Here is a 19979-nt window from a genome sequence, read left to right on the forward strand (position 1 = left end):
GCTGCAGAGAAGGTTTTAATTGTTTAATTTTATGTTTTGCAAGACATGTTAGAGATATTACTCAATAACCCTGACTTCTATACTGTATACACACATTTACTGTGAGCAGATTCATCCTCATGTCTCCTCCTCCCTCAAGTTTTAATGACAAAATCAGCGCCGCAGGGCAGAATGGGACACGTTTGATTTGTAAATATTTACCGAGGTTATTGTGCGTTAATCAGTTCACAACAGGAAGAGTTCCTCAGGTGTGTTTCTCTCTCTCTCGGCTGAAATGCACTCAGAGTGACAATCAATGGGAGCAGTGATGCATACAATATTACAATGTTCTCCACAGCTAATAACACGTCACTATAATAATCATAATCACAACATGTACTGTGTAACATGAGCAGCCGTATAGAATCAGTTAGATTAATTATCCCCTCATGCTCCACATCACCAGTATATAATAGTCTGTGCTGCTTTATGGAGATTTCTGACAAAACCACTTCACTGTGACAGCATCACTGGGAAAATCTCAGTTTTTGATCTAGTAAATGTCAAGTGATGGAAAGTGCAGCACAAATACATCTTACACTTATACATTAGAACAGTAATGCAGGTTGTGCATTTAAACACAGTAAAAAGCAGCATATGTGTCATTTAAAGACCAAAACCATTAATTTAGTTGGTGCAATAACCACGTATAGTAAATTGCATTAAGAGTTAGGGCCGGGCGATTCATTTAACTTATTTGCGGTTACGATTATGGCTTCCAATGATTTTGAAAACAGAGTAATTGATATAAAACGATTATTTTTCAGAGTTTTTATTTGCAGTGAGGCTCTGGTTTTGTCTTGCCTTATGACGCCCGAGGCCACACTGCCTGCATGAGCGGCGCGTGGCTGCACCACAGTTCTGCTGTGTGAGGTTTCTGGTCTAACCACAGTATTTACTCAAATTATAGGCCGGCTATGTACTCAACTAAAAGCCAGGACACTACAGCGGCTGCGCTGCTGCAAAAAGTATTGCCGCCGCTGCAGACGCACATTATATGTCCTGAATCCTTGTAACGTGCTGTACTGCCCCGACATGTCCTCGCTCCCCCACTGACCTGCGCTCACTCTACACATTAACACTAAACACAAACATTAATCAGAAGTTATTAGGATCTGACTAAATACACGTGATCCTCAGTTTGTGTGGGGAGCGACACACACACACACACACACACACACACACACACACTGCTGCAGACAGTAAAGACGTTCTTGTCGACACTAATCTGTTGACAAGGGCGCAGCAATTCTTTAAAGTTCAAGAGAAAACAGGTTTCAGGCTCTTCTGAATTGGTTTCACCTTCAGATTTCGGTCTATGTTTATATACAGACTCTGGTTTCAACAGCAAAAAAAAAGAGTTGCTGGTTCAAAAGAGTTTGTTATTTACAAGAAGTACCGTCTTTATTAACCACGGGCCTGTTCCCGGTGTTGCAGGCAACGATACCGCTGGGACAGACGTGTCTTCTCTGCTGCAGCCTCACTGCGTTCAGATGAGGTTTTAGAGTTTGTACAGAGAACAGGTCACAGTCACAGCTCAGTTTGCACCTCGTAGACACATTTTACTCTGATTACTGTTCATGTTTTGTGTTGGATGGACAAGTTGATAAATGAGAACAATGCTGCCGCAGTAATGATTGTGTTAAAACGTGTGGAAGATGATCACTGCACAGATACACGGGCTAAACTGAAGATACATGAAGATTGACTGTAAATTCAGTGGGAGAAACACTATGTGGGCTTTTAAACCAGGAAACAAACATCTGTTAAAGGTCAGAGGAACCTCTTTCCAGGAAGATGATTTTCTTTCAGACTTTAACCTTTAATTACATTTGAATTTAACCTTTAACATCTAATTAATCATAATCACAGCTAATTTACAACTTCACTTCAGTAGGCGAACATTCATCCGTGTTAACACCTAACTTAATACGGCCATCACCCCACGCTGCACAACGAACACACACAACTTACTGCAATTAATTCAGAAACCATGACAACCAAGGCATATGGTGGCTGAGAGGGACATTTGGCAATCGTCAGGATAAATGCCATATTTTATCTCACAGCAGGCCCCATATGGGAACAGGGCCTTTCAAATGCTTAAAGCACGGAAGCGAAACACATGAATGATCGTGCGTGTTTTTCATGTTGTGTAATTGCATTTGATTCGCCACTTTACATTTTATCCAGCACAGGTCAGTAGGATGAAGAGTCTGGATTTGAATCTTAACCCATTTAGCTGGAATATGAACTGAAACATGAACGATATAAAGAAAAATCTGCACGTGACATGAATAGTTAATGTAAAGTTTCTTTCATTGCCTGTTTCCTCATTCAATGTAAAAGGCGTCAGTCAGTAAATTGCAATTTCAAGCCAGGGCACATTTTAATCACCAAATGACAATATTATGACAATAGTCCATGAGGAAAATAACTGTAACTAACTATATATTAAACTAAGAACTGTTATATTTGAGTCTGACTCAAAATGTGAATATAGAACAGAAGCCACATTACATTCCCAGGGTTCATTAAAGTACGGTCATATAATAGTTTGCATCATCTAATAATTATTTAATGATCAGCGTGTAAAAGATGTGACTGAAGTTTGTTGGGCAGCAGTTATCGTAGCCGTCTGAATCTTAAAGCTTGCTTTGTGTGCAAAGATGTTCAAATATGAACTTTTATTCTTTAATTTTAATGGTGATGTAACCTTTGTATAACACAATATATAATTACACCACCAAGACCTACAAAATGAATAGAATACAATGAACATGTTTCTGGTACAGTCCAAACAAAACTAAAAAAAAAAGATTTTAAAAGGAGGATTTATTGCAGAGGCTGTTTATTATTATTATTATTATTATTATTGTACAATGTGAAAATCAGCAGATGGATTAAATCTCATGCACAGATACATATGTGAAGAATTGGCAAACACACAAATCTGAAATGGAGTAAGCCAGGAGACTGAGCTGGTTTTTTTTTGTATTTCTCTCCCATTTAATCGAATAACAAATCAATAACTGAACTTAACTGACTTCTTGGCAAAAGAATATGTTGAGTCGAGGGTTATTTTCATGAGGGGGAGTATTGTTTGAATCACAGTCAAACATTCATCAGGAGACACTGTAGTAAGATTCTTCAAGACTGGATTACTTGGATAATGAGCCATGTGGGATTCCCAGCTGCCTCCCAGTGAACCATACCAACAAGTACTTCTACGACCATTAGGCACTTGGCATGTTTATGTGTCTGCACACATGAGAGTGGTCTATTTACACAGTGCTGATGTATATGTGTATGTAGAGCGAGGAGAAGCAGCAGAGGGAAACTAGTTGTGCTCTGCTAACCTCCGCTGAGTCACCAGGAAAGTGAGGAGTTGTATATCTTTCACTTCCATTTGATTCCTTCACATATTTCTCTTCATACAAACCCTTATTTCTCACACTGTCTTGCATTGACATAAAACATTTTTAGCAAATTGCATTTGTTAAATGTAGATATTTTACACACAATAAGAACAGAGAATGCAAGATGAAAATGAAGAACTGTGTAACAGTGTTATAACACATAGATAATAACCCATAAACTATTTTGAAGTTTCAAGCACATTACTGTCTAAGTCTACGTTACGTGTTTCACCATAACTAATGTAAAAACTTTCTTATTTCATGTTATTATTTGATTTTCATAAAAAGAGAGTCTTCCATTCCAGGAAGGTGAGTTTCAGGCCTGTGAGACATAAATAAATAAGTAAATGAGCATCACTTCTGTCCAGCACCCAGTGTGCTTTTATATGCCTTCCTTACTCTAATGTTTTTTTCTGTGAAATGCACATTACAGAGACAAGTACAGTGAAGATGTGATGCCTCTGACACTTCTACAATAGGTGGTTGTTCCTGGAAACAGTTGCGTATTAACACTCCCTATTAAATTAACTCATCAGCCCATTTCAATGTGAAGCACCTCTAAATTGTCAAAGCCCCGTTGGTATTCATAAAGCTTACACCAGTAAAATGTTCTGTCTGAAAGGAAGACTCGTCGTCAAGGGCATCCACTGCCTCCAAGGGCAAAGCACTGACAAGATACAGTACGCTCCAGTGGTGTTAATTTGCAGGGAGGAAATGACTGCCCCTAAGCTACCCTGTTGTAGAGCGATTCAGCTGGATCATAATGTTATGTGCCAATAAGTTTTAAAATTAAGGTTTGTGTAGAACAGATCAATCTTCCGCCCCATCATCCTTTGAGGATCAGGACACCACCTTGTTAATATTGAGTAAGGAGACAAAGAGAAAAAGAAATGATGTCAATTTACACTTTTCACATTTGGAGACAGGAGAATAAGTCACTACAATAAGGGTTCAGATACAGAACATGTCTCGTGGGAAATCGGGCTCTGGTTGCATTATTTCCAGTGGAACAGAAGTCTTCAGAGGCAGCTCTACATGTGATAACAGGAGGTGAAAATTGAAGGCAGTCCCCTCCTTCTCGCCACCTCCGTGACTCCAATTTTAGATTTTAGATTTGTCTTTTAACATCACTGTAAATGTAACTTTTAGTTTTGGGTTGGAAACAGACAACAGCACACACGGATATGTGTGACAGACTTTCATCATATTGATTTAACAATGCAATTGTTATCTCAATGTCTGAAAACCCTCAGCTCATTTACTGTGCAAATATTTGACTGTACAAGTTTGCGGCACCATGTGCAGCACAGTACACACATCACAGTGTCAGACCTACCAAGTTGTGTCTTGTATGTGTGCACTGTTGCATGTGCAACTGAAAGTAAACCCCAGCAGATGTATGAGCTGAGAAGGAGGAAAAACTCGTAACAGAGCAAAACCGACACTGTCAGGAAACACGTGCTATCAAATACCTCTTTATTTTCATCATTCTCCTTTTTTTCAATGCCATTCATTTCAAATCCAAGTTTCACTAGAAGATTATTTTGTGATTTTCAAAGTAAATGGAGCATTTTCTCAAGGAAATGACATGCTGTACTTTCTGGGCGGATGTAATACATTGTGAGTCTCTTTCAAGGTTTGTCATCATGTGGACAAAAAGAATTTGGAATTGGGTCAGTCTTTACCTGGACTGCACCTTTGGGGGGGATAGAAATTCACATTATGAAAACTGTACAAAATGACAAAAACAAGACTAAATTATTTCTTTTTTGATATAATGAATCAAATTATCTATTTGAATAATGAGCAGCGTCACTGGCATGACAGACTGCAAGTGGGAAAAGTATTTTTGAATCTTCAATCCCTACTTTATACACTCAAAAAAATGATTCTTTGAATTTACTTTAAAAAATCATGGAAAGTATTTCCACATTATTAAATGGGTTTCTTTCAGTATTAAGCAATTCTGTTGGTCTAACATAATGTTCTTAGGTTGGGTTAGTGTCATTTCTTACAGTTGATTCAATTTAGTTAGTTGAATTAGATCCAACTTGATTTAATAGTTAGTTGAATTAGGTCTAACTTAATTTAATAGAGTTGATCCAACTGATTTCAAATTAATAAAATTGAATCTATTAAATGGAGTTAATCTATCCCAAAAAAATTAAGTTGGCCCAACAGAATTGCTTAGTGCCAAAAGAAAGCCATTAAATCACATGGAAATACTTTCCATGATTTAATTAAATCAATTCAAACCATAGCTTTTAAGTGCAAACAATGTGAACAGTAACAAAACAAAATTAAATGTTTAAAAGGCTGGAAACAAGAAAAGACAAACTGTGGATGAGGCAATCAAATTGTATTTCTTCAAAAACACAAACTTCAACACTTTCAGGTGCTTGTAAACAACATAAATAAAATATTTTCTCTTAATATCAACACATTGCTTCCCTTATTATTCAAAGTGCAAAAGGAAAGAATGTTAACACTTTCAGGTGCTTGTAAATATAAAAAATATACTTTCCCATTTTTGAGAAATTGAAAAAACAGCACATTGCAAGTCCAAACAGAATGGATCTTGGTATTAACAAAATAAAGAAGCAAATCTACAAAAGTAGAGTGATTTAGTGAACAGTAAAGTGCTGTTAAGAAATGGGGCAGTCTAGTAGCCATCACATATTACAGGATTCCATTAGAATTATCGTGGCCGAGGGAATGGTCAGAGATGGAAAGTTTTGGAAAGATCTGATTCAACAAATTTCTAAATTGTTTTAAAATGATCGGGGAACCCCCTGACCGTATATGAGCCGATCAAGCTTACGATTGATCTGTACCCCACTCAATCAGGACTGACAATGTCGCAGACCAGATTTTTCTGTCGATTGTTGGGAGGGGCCAGGGCATAAATTTGACAAGAACCTTGCAGTGTGAGGCCAGCATTAGACTCACATTCCCCTTGAAACATTTCACATTCCACTTAAACATCAGTTCAACATATTTAGAATGTTAACAGTGAACAATTACATCAGAAACAGAGGTTCAATGAATTCTAGAGCCTGCTCAGTGTCAAGACATAAACAAAACACTGCTTCACTTATTTGTAAAGTGCCAACAAAATGTTACTTTACCTTGGTAAAAAAACAAAAAACATTTCACAGTTAGGGACATTTTGACATAAAAGCCAACAGTGGGCAATCTAAAACATTGTCGAAGAAAAAACAATTTACTTTAGATAATCATTGAAAACCTTCTTACAGTCTGAGTATTTTAACTTCAATTATGTTTTGATTGAACGTGATTTTTACAGATTTTCAGTCACCTATATAAAGCAATCACAAGGTGTTTTTCCTAAGGTGAGGATGAGCTCAGTCATGTACCTTGTGTGGTTATTAACGGGAAAGCAATGTTTTGAGAGCTTGCACTTTTGCGGAAAGTTTGTTTCCATCTAGCTTCATAATGATCTTCTGGAGAGCTTCAAAGGTGTATTTTAGCTCTCTGGGGTAGCTCAGGTTTAGAGCATACACGAGCGCAAGCAACATTGCCACTGCAAAAGGCACATACCTCAACTCATCCAACACCTTTACACCCTCCAGAAGAATTCCGACATCCTCTGGATTCTCACTGGGCCATGCACCGTGGTGTCGAATGACAAAGACTCCAAAGACCGTCTCTGCCATAGCCGCCAGACTGCTTTCATCATCGCTCTGTAATTAAGACAAAAATGTATTAATAAGAGAAATAATGTTTCATTTATGTGCATTATATTCCATATTTTACGTGTCATTTTTACACTATTGATGTAAAACAGCTTTCACCAACTATCTACAAATAATCAAAGTAAATACATTCCAAATGTTTTTGGAGCTGATATTTTGAAGGTTTTAAGGGCAATGTGAATTCAAAGGAAAATTAACCATGATCATCCCCAGTGAAGATTAAGTTAAATCAACATACCAGGTACTCTCTCACCAGCTTCTCTGGATCTTCATTCAAGTAGACGCAAAGACTTTTCAGTATGCATTCTCTTTTGACATCAATGCTGTCAGTCTAAGTATGCAGATTAGAGAGAATGAGAAAAAAAGAAAAAACACATTAGGAAAACCATCTTGACCAACCAGCATAGTTGTTTTCACACACCTGATGCAAGATTCACAGGTCATCACAACATGAAAAGCCTTTAGAAGCTAGAGTAGATGTGTACGCAGTAATTATTATAAATATGAGTATATAACATGAGTCACTTTTCCATTATCATACCTCAGTCATGGGTACCATGATGCTTCTGATCTGTCTCCCTTGAACTCCGCCTTTCTTGGCAAACACCTTGATTAGGTCTGCAGAGTGAGCATCCAGCTCAGAGAAGAACCTTGACTCTAAATGGATAGTTGTGATTCTCTTGAATTCCACACACACCTACAAATTGAGAAAAAGACAAAAAAAACCCACAAAATTAAGTTTGGCTATTTTGATTTCACTGGTACATGTTTGATTTAGCAGGTCAGACTGAAAATACATGTGTCTATCAATATTAGTTTTCTCCATACAAATTCCACTGTCAGAGCCATTGAATCCTAACCAGAGTCTGCCAATAGGTCTCTCTATATAGCTCACACTGTAAAAAGTAAAAGGGGATGTTCCTTCACACAGTCATTTACTTACCTCATGCACATGGAAGAGAGCCGGCCACCTCGTTTTGAAATCAGCTATCATTGGTGCCTCCCGAACTACTTCTTGCCTCCTGTAAGCAAAGGTCTTGTCCATCATTTTCATCACATTCTCCTCATTGTTTCTTTTCTTTACTTCTGAGAGGAGGGCCACTCTTAGTCCTTCTTGTGTCTCGGCTGTTTCACCAGACGGATAGGCAGGGCAGTAATTCACTTCTGCTTTTTTTGGCCTCTTCACACCATAGGCAGGACTGCATTTGCCATCAGGTTTGTGTGTTAGGGCATTTACTGTGACTTCTGGGCAGCCAAGCCGCCTGAGCTTTGTTCGGTAGTTACCAAGTTTATATTTCAAGCTTGTCTTCCAGCCGCCAAATCCAGTGACTGAGCCTGGCTCTTTCAAACATGGATGTGCTGATACAAGAGCTTCAGCTACCTCCTCAAACTCACGGTCGGAGAGGTACACTTTGTACTTGACAATAGTTTCAGTTAAGCCATCAAGAATGGCTGATTTAAGTTGGGTATCAGGACTTAACAAAGTTCCAGTTTCTTTAAAAGCAGTGTTAGCCCTTTCCAGCTGCAGCTCAGCATCATAGGAGAACCGGGGAACATTGAAGCTAATGGGCCATCCAGAGGATCTTGAGGAAGTGGACTCCGGTGAAGACAGTATATCTGCATCATGTGAGCTAACAGAAGAAAGGGACGACGAGTCATCTGGAGATCGAAAGGTGGCAGCAGCAGCTGGGTAGGGAGGGGGCAGAGAGCCATCATGCTGGACAGATGCAATGGAATTAAATATGACCTTGATGGTACTTTTGTCCTGGACATCTGACATTGAGAGCAAGTTGGTGAATTCATTCCCAAACTCATAATCCATGAATTGAAGTCTGAAGTCCCCTTCTACTCCACACTGCTGCTTTATTTGGTGTGCAAGGTCACTGATAGACTCTGGTATCCCGCCTGGAAGGATCAATCTCTGGGAATTATTTTCTCCCAGAATGATTCGGAGCTTCACTAGATCAGCCATTTCACCGAAGTCTGCAAATGAGGAAAGAGAAGATTAGGCTAAAATGTTTCAACAAAAATTGGTCAGAACTTCAAAAAACAATGCTAGAACAAAGCCATTTGACATTTTTTATATAAAGATTAACATACCTTATGTGATATGTCTTTTTAATGTCACCATTCTGAGAGGTCCAACAAAGTAGTCGGCCAAAGGGTAGTCATCAGCCAGTTCACCAAGCTCAATCAGAACTGTTTCTCTGGCTGGACATGCACTCAGCTCAAAGGCTCTGAAATGTTCCCTGTACCATCCAAAAAGCCTTCTTATGATGAAACACAGTTTCTCCTGCACAACACAAATCTGAACTATCTCTCCGAAATCAGGCAGGCCACTTGAAGACCCATGAGCAACTATCATTCCATTTCTGAAATTTACACCTTTGCTTGACACACACTTAGTAAGGTGGACTTCAGTCGTACCAGGGAATTTCTGCTCAATAGTCTGAACTACTTCTTGTTTCAAAACATCGACAGAAACGGTTGAGACATTTGTTACCTCTAGGGCATTTTTTTCAAAACTACACGATCTCAAATGATGTGAAATCATGAGCTGATGCTTAACAGCGAGCGAGAGGGGCACATTTTTAAAGCAATTGGTGTGTCGTGCAACCTGCTTAAAAAAACTGTGCTTAGCCTCAAATCGCATGGTCCAGTGTGCCACAAGAGGACCAAACATCCTGATCAGCTGGGGATAGTGCTCCAAATAATGATGTTTTGGAAGGAGCTGCAGGTCAGGGAACAGTTCTTGGTATTTTTGTCTGTGCTCTGAAATTTTGCCCTCAAGATAGGCAATGGACTCATCTGTGTGTGCTGGAACAACGACAAGCTCTACAATGTCTTTCAAGTCCAACAGTATTTGCCACACCATTTCACCCTCAGGCACCAGATGACCAACTATGAATGGGAGTAGTCGCAACAGAGCCCAGTTTTCATGAGCATTCCCACCAATTGTTTTCCTTGTTGAAAACATCTGTGGGATCACATGTGCCTTGTTGGTCTTGTCTCCCCACTTGTAAGGGAAATGCAAGATGGACTGGTTGAGGGTTTCAAGACTGAAATATCTTTTTGATATCAGCAATGCCAAGCACCGTGCAAGCTCTACCGGCACTATGCCCTCGAAAACATCATGCATAAGATCTGGGGGATAACCTGTGTGAACACTGAAGTGGGAAAGAGTTTTGGTGATAACACAATGGTTTTTCACTCCAAAACAACTTGCACCGTTCTCCAGAGCTGATTTCACATGAGAGTCATGGAGTTCCTTTGTTCGGAGACTAAATGCACCCGACTTTACATCTTTTGTTTGGATGTCTTTTCTTGTTCCTGTGCAAAATCGACAGATATACCCACCAGAAAAGCTCTCGTTGAAACCAGCTAAACTGTGAGCACCCAGGTTATCTGCTGCAACAACCTGAATCGTTCCTTTAAGACATTTTACGAGCAATGGAATGAAAACTCCCTCTTCTTCCAGAGTTTTCATATCTCGAAGCAGAAGGTGTAAGACACTGTCAAAACCATGCTTTTTCACATCATCAGATTTACACAGGACTGCCAAGTAAATTGAGGAAAGTGATGAATGTGAACCTGGAGGCAAATTACTCAAGGTCCAGTAGATTCCACAAAGCTTATGTTTCCTGCGTGAAGTACCCAGGGGATTGCAGATCTCAAAGTCATCTATATATAAAGTTATCAAAATTCTCAACTCATCCCCGGACGGAAAACTGTTCTCCTGGAAGTGAGAACCATCCTGAGAAGATTTGTAAGTTTGCTGCTCAGTATGCTGCCTATTAGTCTGCTGTGCTTTGTGGTTTTCAACTACCCTGTCCACAACATCGCTTCGATCAAAGAGCTGCTGCAAAGACTTCAGTACAGGCACATATTGAAAACTTCGTTTTTCCTTGGCATCAAGTATGTACTCAATGGGCTCTACAACCTTAAAGTGTTTTTTATAATATTGGTTGCGAAGATAAGATGTGCTCAGTGGACCATCTTTCCCTATGGCTTTGAGCAAGGGGTTAGATGTGCACAGAGCAGTGGCTACTTCAGTTAACACATCTATATCAGTTGTGGTACTATGTTTCTGAAATACAGTCTCAAGAACGTTAATGGAGAGAGGCAATGTTGCTGAACTTGACAAGTAATGCAATTCCTCTAAAAACTCATCCAGTTTTCTGCCTGGCACATGTGCAAAATGCTCCAACTTGAGCAATGCTGCAGCAAAATTTTGCTCAATTACTTCAGGCAAGTTCTTGTTTAAATCCACATCACTACTTGCACATACAGGGTCTGCTTCAACTGCAGAGTAATCTAGATGATATGCATCTTCCTCTGGACTATCAGAGGAAACTGGATTGGTTGTAACTACACCTGGCTTGAAATTTTTCAAGGTATGTGGGTTGTGCTTTCTGTTTTTGTGAGAGTGAAAGGTTCCATATACATTTGTTTTAAAACTGCAACCCATAAACATACAAGTAACAGTTTCATTACTCTTCAAATGAGTGCCAATGTGTATGAAATAATCCTTTTCAGTAGATAGACTTCTGCAAGTGCATAACGTACATCTGAATGTTGACAGTTCCAGCAGCTCCTGGGAATTTTGTTTAGGATGGACTCTACTTAAATGAATATGCATAGCATTCCATGTCTTAAAAGTACATGGGCAGTTTGTGTGTGGGCATGGGTAGCGCTGCCTTTGACGGTGCTGTAGTCTAAGATGTTTCAGTAGGTCATATCTAGAAGATATAGATTTGCTACACAGCTTACAATTCCACATTTGCCCCACCCAAAAAAAAACCACATCAAATTTTTTACGATGGACCTGCAGTCTAAATGACCTACAAATGGACAAAGGTTTCTGCTGCTCTAGCTAACAAAAAAAAACAGGGTTAGAATTTGGTAGATATACTTATATAAAGAAACTTTATGATGGCCCCCTTTACCTGCAACAGACACGGGTGCAGTCGGATAGGACGCTCTTGTGGTCGGACAGCAGTCACAGCAGACTTTGGCATTCACAAATTTCTGTAATAAATTTAGAGAGATTGATCAGTTAACATGAAGTTATCATTAAATAATTAGAAAAACATCCACACGCGCACAAACACACACACACAGGCGAGAGCTAGATGCAGAGGTAGAAAAGGGTGAGTGTAAGGAGGAGATAGGGAGAAATGGAAACAGACGAAGGGAGGAAGAGAGAGACAGAAAGGCTAATGCAAAGCAGAAGAAAATAGAAATACTTAAACATACTACATAGACATTTTATTTTACAAGGCAAGTAACTGTTCCTGTATAGTTATTTTAATTCTATCAGCAGGTTGAATAACACAGCAGGAGCTGGCAACAATGATCCATCTGATTCACCATTAAAACAGAGAAGAAAAAGAGAAGAGCTGATGTTTAGTTTTGCTGACAACATTTCAGTGTCATATTCTCTGGTTAAACGTGTTCAGATGCATTAGTAAATTTTGTTTGCTAATGGATCATAGAGGCTGGGAAGATAAAAACGGGAAAAACGTGACATTATACAGATGTAGACCAATTCCAGTATATAGAACACAATGTTGCTAGCTAACGCAGCGTTTGTGGACGTCCCATTTCACGTGTTTGCATGAATGAGTCACGTGCAGCGCCATGCTCAACTCGTATTTATATCAACTCGTTAACTAGTCACACTGTCCCAATGCGCTAACGTTACTCTATTTCTGCCAGCAAATGTTCCTTCGTGATAAAGTAAGCCGAGTGTAGCCGTAATGGAGCTCTGCTCACCTGTACCGGTGTTCAGACACGCCGCGTCTTCTCTGCTGTAGCCGCTGATTTATCACATTTCTTTTGTTCCCTTCTCACACGATTTAACGTTATTCTTCAGTTCAATGCTTGTATAAAAGTATTTGAGTATCTATTTTTAAAGCTATAGAAGCACAACTAGCAACACAAAGCACCGTGTTAACTCGCCATGTGTGACGGACGACTTTCTAAGTTTGATTAAAAACCCGCTAACACCGAGTAACAAATAAACTGCTGCGTTCTAATACTGTGGAAAATTAATAGACTAACAGCTGATAAGATTTCTGAACAATATTTCGCTCGCATATGATTGGATGGAAAATGATTTTCCCTTACCTTTTCCATGCGCCTGACGAAAACCACCGGTAACGTACCTGACTTCCGGTATTTTTTCTTCTCGCGATGTCTCATCGAGGTGTGTTCTCGCGAAGATTGCCGTGCTTCTTGCGCAGAAACTCGCACATATCAGTTCATATCAACGTGATTGAATCTTATTAAAGCGAAGTTGTTGAATATTTCGCAAATCCAACGCAATGTTATCACGTTCATCTTGCAAACATGAAATTATATCATACAAAATACACTTTGCATTCAAGTAAATTGGACAGGCAGCCAATATCCATTTTTTGAGTGTAGGTAATTTTCACCTTTTTAGCATCTGCAATCTGGACAACGAATCAACTAAGAGGGTAAAAATCTTCTAGTTTCTCAAAATGTGGTTCTTTAGGACTAAACCATATCCCAAGCTGCACCAGCTCATACATGGTTCCTATGGCAACATATTCCTGTGTAACATTTCAGTCCCCCAGGCCAAACCTTATGGGAGCTATGAACTATCCAGTTTAGCACGTCCTCACTACTGTGTAGGTGGGACATTTAGCACCTCTATGCAGCCAACTAGCCTCGGCTCAGAAGTGCACAACCCTGCCTGCTCACATTGGACAAGGCTAATGCCTGCATGTCTTTGAGCTAGAATGATTGATTGATTCTGATTCCCTTTGATAAATGGACTTGGGACAATTATTACCATGTACTTTTCTTGGAGATGCTAGGATGGAGCCTACTGACATTTGAATGAAGTTGCATTTATCATGATTTTAGTTTTGCCTGTATTACCCCAGCGAGGCAAGCGAGCCAGCATCCATGCTGGGCAAAGAGCTCACCGAACAGGCTACCACTACTTGGCTTGTTGGTCGCTAACACCCAGCCCATAGTCTACAGGATTTCCTCGCATCGGATGAATAGCTGGGCCTCTTATTGCAGGGAAACCTGGCGGAATCCTAACATCCCTGATGCGGCTAGTGACAACAACAACCTCATTCTTAACCTGAACAAACAAAAGAACTGATACTGGAGGCAGTTCAGAGCTTTTAATACCTGAGTCCACATCAGCCAGGATCTGACGTGGTCCAGCAACACAACTGCAGTGACTAAAAAAGGCTCCCAGAGACGTCACTTCCTGAGGTGCCTGAAAAAGCTCCCACAACAGCTACTGGTTAATTTCTACTGGTTGTACCGCAGAGAACAAGAAGCCCCTCCAAAGCATCATTAAAACGGATCAGAGGATCATCAGTGTGCAGCTTCCAGACCTGGAAGAACTTTACCCAAACCCCCTGCTGCAGGTCTCTTTGGTCACTATAAGCTGTGGAATGTACATGTGGCATGTTTACTGGGCTCCAATTTGTTTCAAAATCTTTTTTTTTTTTAAGATACAGTAATTAAACCCCAATAGTAATTTGGAATTGGGGAGTGTTTGAATGTCTGTGTCTGTTTGAACAAAATCTGGATTATAAAAAGCCTAAACAGAGGAAAAGCTGTAAACGTCAGTAATGACAAAACAACATCTGCATAATGCAAAGCTATGAATCTGAATGTGATGCTGCTAATTGTTCATTACTCGGGATGAATTTGGCAGGATTAGAACCCATTATGCTAAAATCTGTGTTTGTGTGTAAGGGAAAGAGGATCTGATGGAGGCAACCGTCCTCATTTCAATTTGGAAAATAGTTTAGAGTCAGACACAATACGTCTTGCTGTAATCTTATTTAGGTCACATACATTTAGTATTGACCCTCACAGTCTTCAGTGAATCTGCCTCAGCGTTGTGGCTTTTAGCTCCATGCATGGTGGCCATTAATCAGATATATTACATTTGTAGAAACAAATTACCACAGTTTGATCAGTCTGTGTTGTTTTTAGTGTCGTGTCACTTTGTAAATGTCACAGGGGGGCACTGGCCCCAGCTGAAATCTGATTGGCCCATGAAGTGCCAAATGAACTAGTTACTTAACAACAATAATAACAATAAGTATGTCTTGTTAAGAATGTTTATTGTGCAAGTCTTTTTGATCTACGCATTGTGCTTGAGCAAGGAACAATGTTCAAAATATTTATTTGTGGCTTTGAATCAAAGCTATCGATCTAACAGTAAACAAGGAATTACTTAAATGTGCATATTAATGAATCAGGAATTGTCCTTGAATGTCGGATATGTTATTGGCCCCTCTGTGTAACTTGTGGATCCGATTTTGGCTCCACAATTCAGAATGAATCTTCCTCTAATATCCCCAGCAGATTGCTATTTCTTGGTCTTAAGTGAATGGTCCCAGAACTATTGCCATTAAATCTGACTAATACATTAATATTCTCCTCAGGATGAATAGTAGTAACTTCACAATTATGCAAATCAAAAGTAATGAATATAAGAAAAAGATCCAAATGTGTCTTCTTAGATAAACACCACACGCCACAGTTTGTGCTTGCCAAACATTGTAATAGAGGAAGTGTGTTGCAGATTTTATCACAGGCCACAGAGCAAATTTATTAGAATTTAATATCCTGCTCAATTTAATATATGGTGGATTTGATAAGTGATTGGCTGTTGATTTTTATTTTGTTAGTAAATCAGTCTCTCAACAAACTCTCGCAATAAGAAACGTGTTATGCGTCTGATTACAAGGTCTGATTGTTTTATAACGGGACATTATTTATGTTCTTGTTGAGATTGGTTGTGGGAAATAATCACACACAGAGCCATGTCACAAAAAGTGGTGAATTATCAATTGTTGCCACTTGTGCAAACATACATGCCAACACTGAGTACCTATTTGCTTCGATGGCACTTGCCTGTTGGCTGAGTGATTTTGACATTATTTAACAACGGCAATCAAATGTATTCACACAACACGCCGGCTGCAACATGCAATGCACTCAGAAGTCCTTACGCTGTCTCCGCTGTTTAAAGCCTCCGTTCTCTGTTATTCACTTAATGAAATGTTAATGGGCCTTCATGAATGACGAATGTGCCTGTCCTGCCCTGACAAAAGGTACATCATGTAATTCTTTCATGCCTATGTAAAGAATGATTTCCAGTATCGATGTGCTCTGCGACTTCAGGCGTTGTAGCAGCGTTTCTGACTGAAAGGATAACATCGACCCCATTTTCTCCTCATCTTTCTCTTTTTGTGACTGTTAGGTTTGTAGTGAAAACATGAGCCAAGACAGATATACACTTGTCTTAGTTATTACATATGAGCTTCAACATGTTTATAAACTAGAGAATTACTGCGTAGGAGGGTTAGAAATGAGATTTGACTTCATTTACAGGAGAACTGTCATTACTTTCAGCCTGTCCAACCAAGACTGGCCTCATACTCTCCAACAAATGGAAGTTCACACATTCCACTGTGTAATACGATTGTCCATTGCTCATCCTTGGAGATATGAACCTCCTCATAGACAATCGAGTTCTGCAAGTTGTCCCTTTGTCTTCAAGAACCTCTTCCGAGAGCAACTACTCTCCTAACACCTTAACATGCTTTATTTAGGGGGTCGGCATCAATGAATGTGTGAAATGTCATGCGGAGCCAAATAGAAATATGGATCTAGTGGATTTAAATGTTGTTTTCATAGGAGTGTTAGGCTTTTTCAGAAATAGGGCTGGAAACCTGTTAACCTGTTCAGTATTCTACTGAGTACAATCCTACAGCATCTATTCACTCGAGTAACAATTCAACCACAAAAGTTGACTCAGTAAACAACATATATCATTAGTAAAACCAATAATGAACAAATGTCACATGCATTGGCAGAGACTGCAATGGTCCTGCATAAAAACAAATCATCCTATACCTGTGCCAAATTTAGTTTATAAACTCTACAATATGTTGATTTTGAATAATAACTGAACTTGAGCCCAAAACTCTGTTCAACAAAATGGCCACAAACCAACCTGACATGCAGTTATTTGCTACCTTCAGGTTGCTAAACTCTAGAATAAATAGTTTGCGGAGTCGACCAACGATCTTTAAGTCTATTCTCAGCTTAAAATGAAGTGACTTCATAACAGCCACCTTTGTATTTTCCTTTATGATAAATAGTCCACTGATAAGGTGGAAGGGAAGGGAAGGTAGAAGCAGAGGAAAACACTGAGCTGAATGTATCACAGGGAATTGTGCTGCTGGAAGATATATGCCCCTGTTGCATTTCTTTGCCTCGTGTAATTGTGGAAAGAGGAGACAGAAAGAGAAGGGACTTAATGAAACCAAGCACAGAAGAGGAAAGGTCTGATGTTAGCACATTGCTCACTGAGCCATGTCTTGGGTCATTTGGAGAGGTCACTGTAGTTTCTTTAAAATCACTCTTTAAGTCACTGGGAAGTCACTGATACTTACTGGTCTAGTTCTTTTTCTGTAATTTCTTTGCATTTGAATATGAGGCCTGTTTAAAATGTTGACGTGGAGCAATTATATGTAAATAAAATAATTGACTTTGTGGCTGCAAAGATTTAGAGTTTAATTTACTTGTCTTTTACCGAGAGTTCTTATCTAGAAAGGGCACACTTTAGATTCATTCTGCATATGAGATATATAACACATTTGTAAAATAGCAGAGAACAGCTCAATTATTGAAGAGAAGCAAGAAGCCGATGCAGTCTACGGGAGGATTGCGGCTCAGTCATGCTCGATCTCTGCAATATTCTGAAAAATCAGTTTACTTACTGTAAGTGGTATTTTTAAATACGTTTGAATATTAGTGATTGTTTTTACTGTTTGTTTGCAAAGCAGTGAAGCAAGATCATTCAACATCAAAAGCAAACAATGCTAATAAATGCAAAGATGCAGTGCATAGACTGTATATAAAGATAAATGACATGAAAGGTTAATAAAAGTGAAGAAAAGGGCAATTTCACCTATATCCTCTTCACTAAAAAAGTAGCTTAACCCGATCAAGTTATGTTACATAGAGCTACCTCCCAATATTGACCTCATGAAACAAAAAAAGCAGGTTACAAACAACTAAAGCCAACAGAGGCGATTTTGCTCCAACATAAATACACCAATTTAAACCAAGTAGTGGCAGAAACACAGCTGCTCTTCAATTTGTTTCCAAATTGAAATGGTCTAGCGAAATAATTAGCCAGTCTAGTCTTTACTCATTCCCCATCACCAGCAAAGGGAGAAAAAAAACGTACCCTCTGAATGCAAGGAGGCTAAACCCCTCAATCAAAATAATCAATAGAGAAAGATATAAATTAACTGCTGATGAAAGTGGAAAACTTGTAGCAACAGCTCTGACTAGTAAGTGCAATTTAAGGCACCATCATGTGAGGGTATTTAGTTAATATGCCTGATAAATAATGTAGATACAGTTTAAATTACACTAGAAGATTTCATTATTCATTGAACAGCTTTAAGCATCTTTACAATATAAAAGGGAGAAGTCCCTTTTTACATTGCTAATCATTGTTTCCAGTTAGCTCAGTATTTGCACAATTATGGTTTATAATAATTACTAAAATGTGTGTCGGAAAACCGTTTTACTACTTGCTTCCCATACCATGTGAATTATTGATAAAGATTGTGCGGTGGGGTGCTAATTCTGTGCTCTCTCTGACAAGGACGTGGCTTAATCACATGTGACATCTTGATTTGTCCTCAGGTAGGAGTCACTTAAAAAGACTAAAGTGAATTGGACCTGAACTCAGGCAGTTGACCCTAGAAATTAGAAAAGTGCAAAACCATTCAACAAGATCCAAAACAGTCACATTTGCCTTTTCAGTCACAAGCTCCACAATTATCACTTTTAAATGGATCAGCTTGTCAAACCGCAACACTTTTGTTTGCAGGTGTCTTGATAAATTTGACAGTTAAAATAAAACAGATAAAGCAGAATAAATGAAAAAAAAACTCAGATGCAGACACAGTGCAGTAATACCAACCCTTCTGTAAAGTGTAAAGTTGCCCCGATCTTCTTTCTGACAGATATTATGGAACAGGAGGTTTGATGTTTGCTAGAATATGCATTGATAAATGTCTCTTCCTTTCAGTTCATCGGGTGCACTACCACAAATGTATTTACTGTCATCAATTCACTGGCTGCGTGAGTGTATGGGGAATAAAATAATTAATTCAAGTCAGCACATTAAGGCAGTTGTTGGCAGCCTTATTGCTTATCCTAGCTGTGATAATGCAAATAGTAGAATTAATACCCTCTTGATTTTCATCAGAGGCAAAACATTTGCTCAATTTTGGTTTAATTAAACTCCCAAAAATGTTTTCATGGAGGACAGGAAGATACAAAGCTAAATAATAAAACTTTCATATCGGATAATATCAATAATTATCACTGCATTTGTCACATCATTATTTCTTCTAAGCACTGATAATTGCTTCTGAGTGAAGGTTGTGGTTTTAAACTCACAACAAAACTGATGCTATGTTTCCTATCTGTTCTTGAACAATGCACAAGCATAATAATACATAGTATTGCCTAAGTAACGTGTATTGATACATTGATACGTTCATTAGACTTTTGTTATATTGCTTTTGATGAAAATTTAATTGTGATAATAATTTTTTTTGTTTTATTGCGCAGCCCTCATCACAGCCTTCCCCAACAACTGTGTGAATATTCTAAATGCAGGATTTCTGTTTGACTAATTGTGAAGGTACAGCAACAACAAGTATTTAGTTAAAGGTTTAAGTCGCAGTTAAGGTAAGAAATAACTCCT

At 38.9% G+C, this 19979-nt stretch overlaps 2 protein-coding genes across 4 annotated transcripts; both read right to left on the reverse strand.

Moving 5' to 3' along the window:
- Window positions 1–5380: 5380 nt before the first annotated feature.
- On the reverse strand, window positions 5381–10158 carry LOC117755221. 3 transcript variants are annotated; one of them, XM_034574814.1, is made up of 5 exons: window positions 9275–10158; window positions 8118–9157; window positions 7716–7871; window positions 7413–7505; window positions 5381–7162 (listed from the first exon to the last, which is right to left on the reverse strand). In XM_034574814.1, exons 2-5 carry the CDS (start codon window positions 9144–9146, stop codon window positions 6848–6850), a joined length of 1593 nt encoding a protein of 530 aa, XP_034430705.1. In that variant the 5' UTR covers window positions 9147–9157; window positions 9275–10158; the 3' UTR covers window positions 5381–6847. The 3 variants fall into 3 exon arrangements, with proteins under 3 accessions (XP_034430705.1, XP_034430704.1, XP_034430706.1); XM_034574815.1 differs by lacking the exon at window positions 9275–10158 and having other exon boundaries at window positions 6373–6415; window positions 7136–7162; window positions 8118–9268; XM_034574813.1 differs by lacking the exon at window positions 9275–10158 and having other exon boundaries at window positions 8118–9268.
- A 130-nt stretch (window positions 10159–10288) lies between these two features.
- On the reverse strand, window positions 10289–13596 carry LOC117754952. The gene is made up of 3 exons (XM_034574317.1): window positions 13304–13596; window positions 10829–12202; window positions 10289–10341 (listed from the first exon to the last, which is right to left on the reverse strand). Exons 2-3 carry the CDS (start codon window positions 11952–11954, stop codon window positions 10289–10291), a joined length of 1179 nt encoding a protein of 392 aa, XP_034430208.1. The 5' UTR covers window positions 11955–12202; window positions 13304–13596.
- Window positions 13597–19979: the final 6383 nt, after the last annotated feature.

This window comes from Hippoglossus hippoglossus, chromosome 21 (genome assembly GCF_009819705.1).
Source record: "Hippoglossus hippoglossus isolate fHipHip1 chromosome 21, fHipHip1.pri, whole genome shotgun sequence".
Classification (NCBI taxonomy): domain Eukaryota; kingdom Metazoa; phylum Chordata; class Actinopteri; order Pleuronectiformes; family Pleuronectidae; genus Hippoglossus; species Hippoglossus hippoglossus.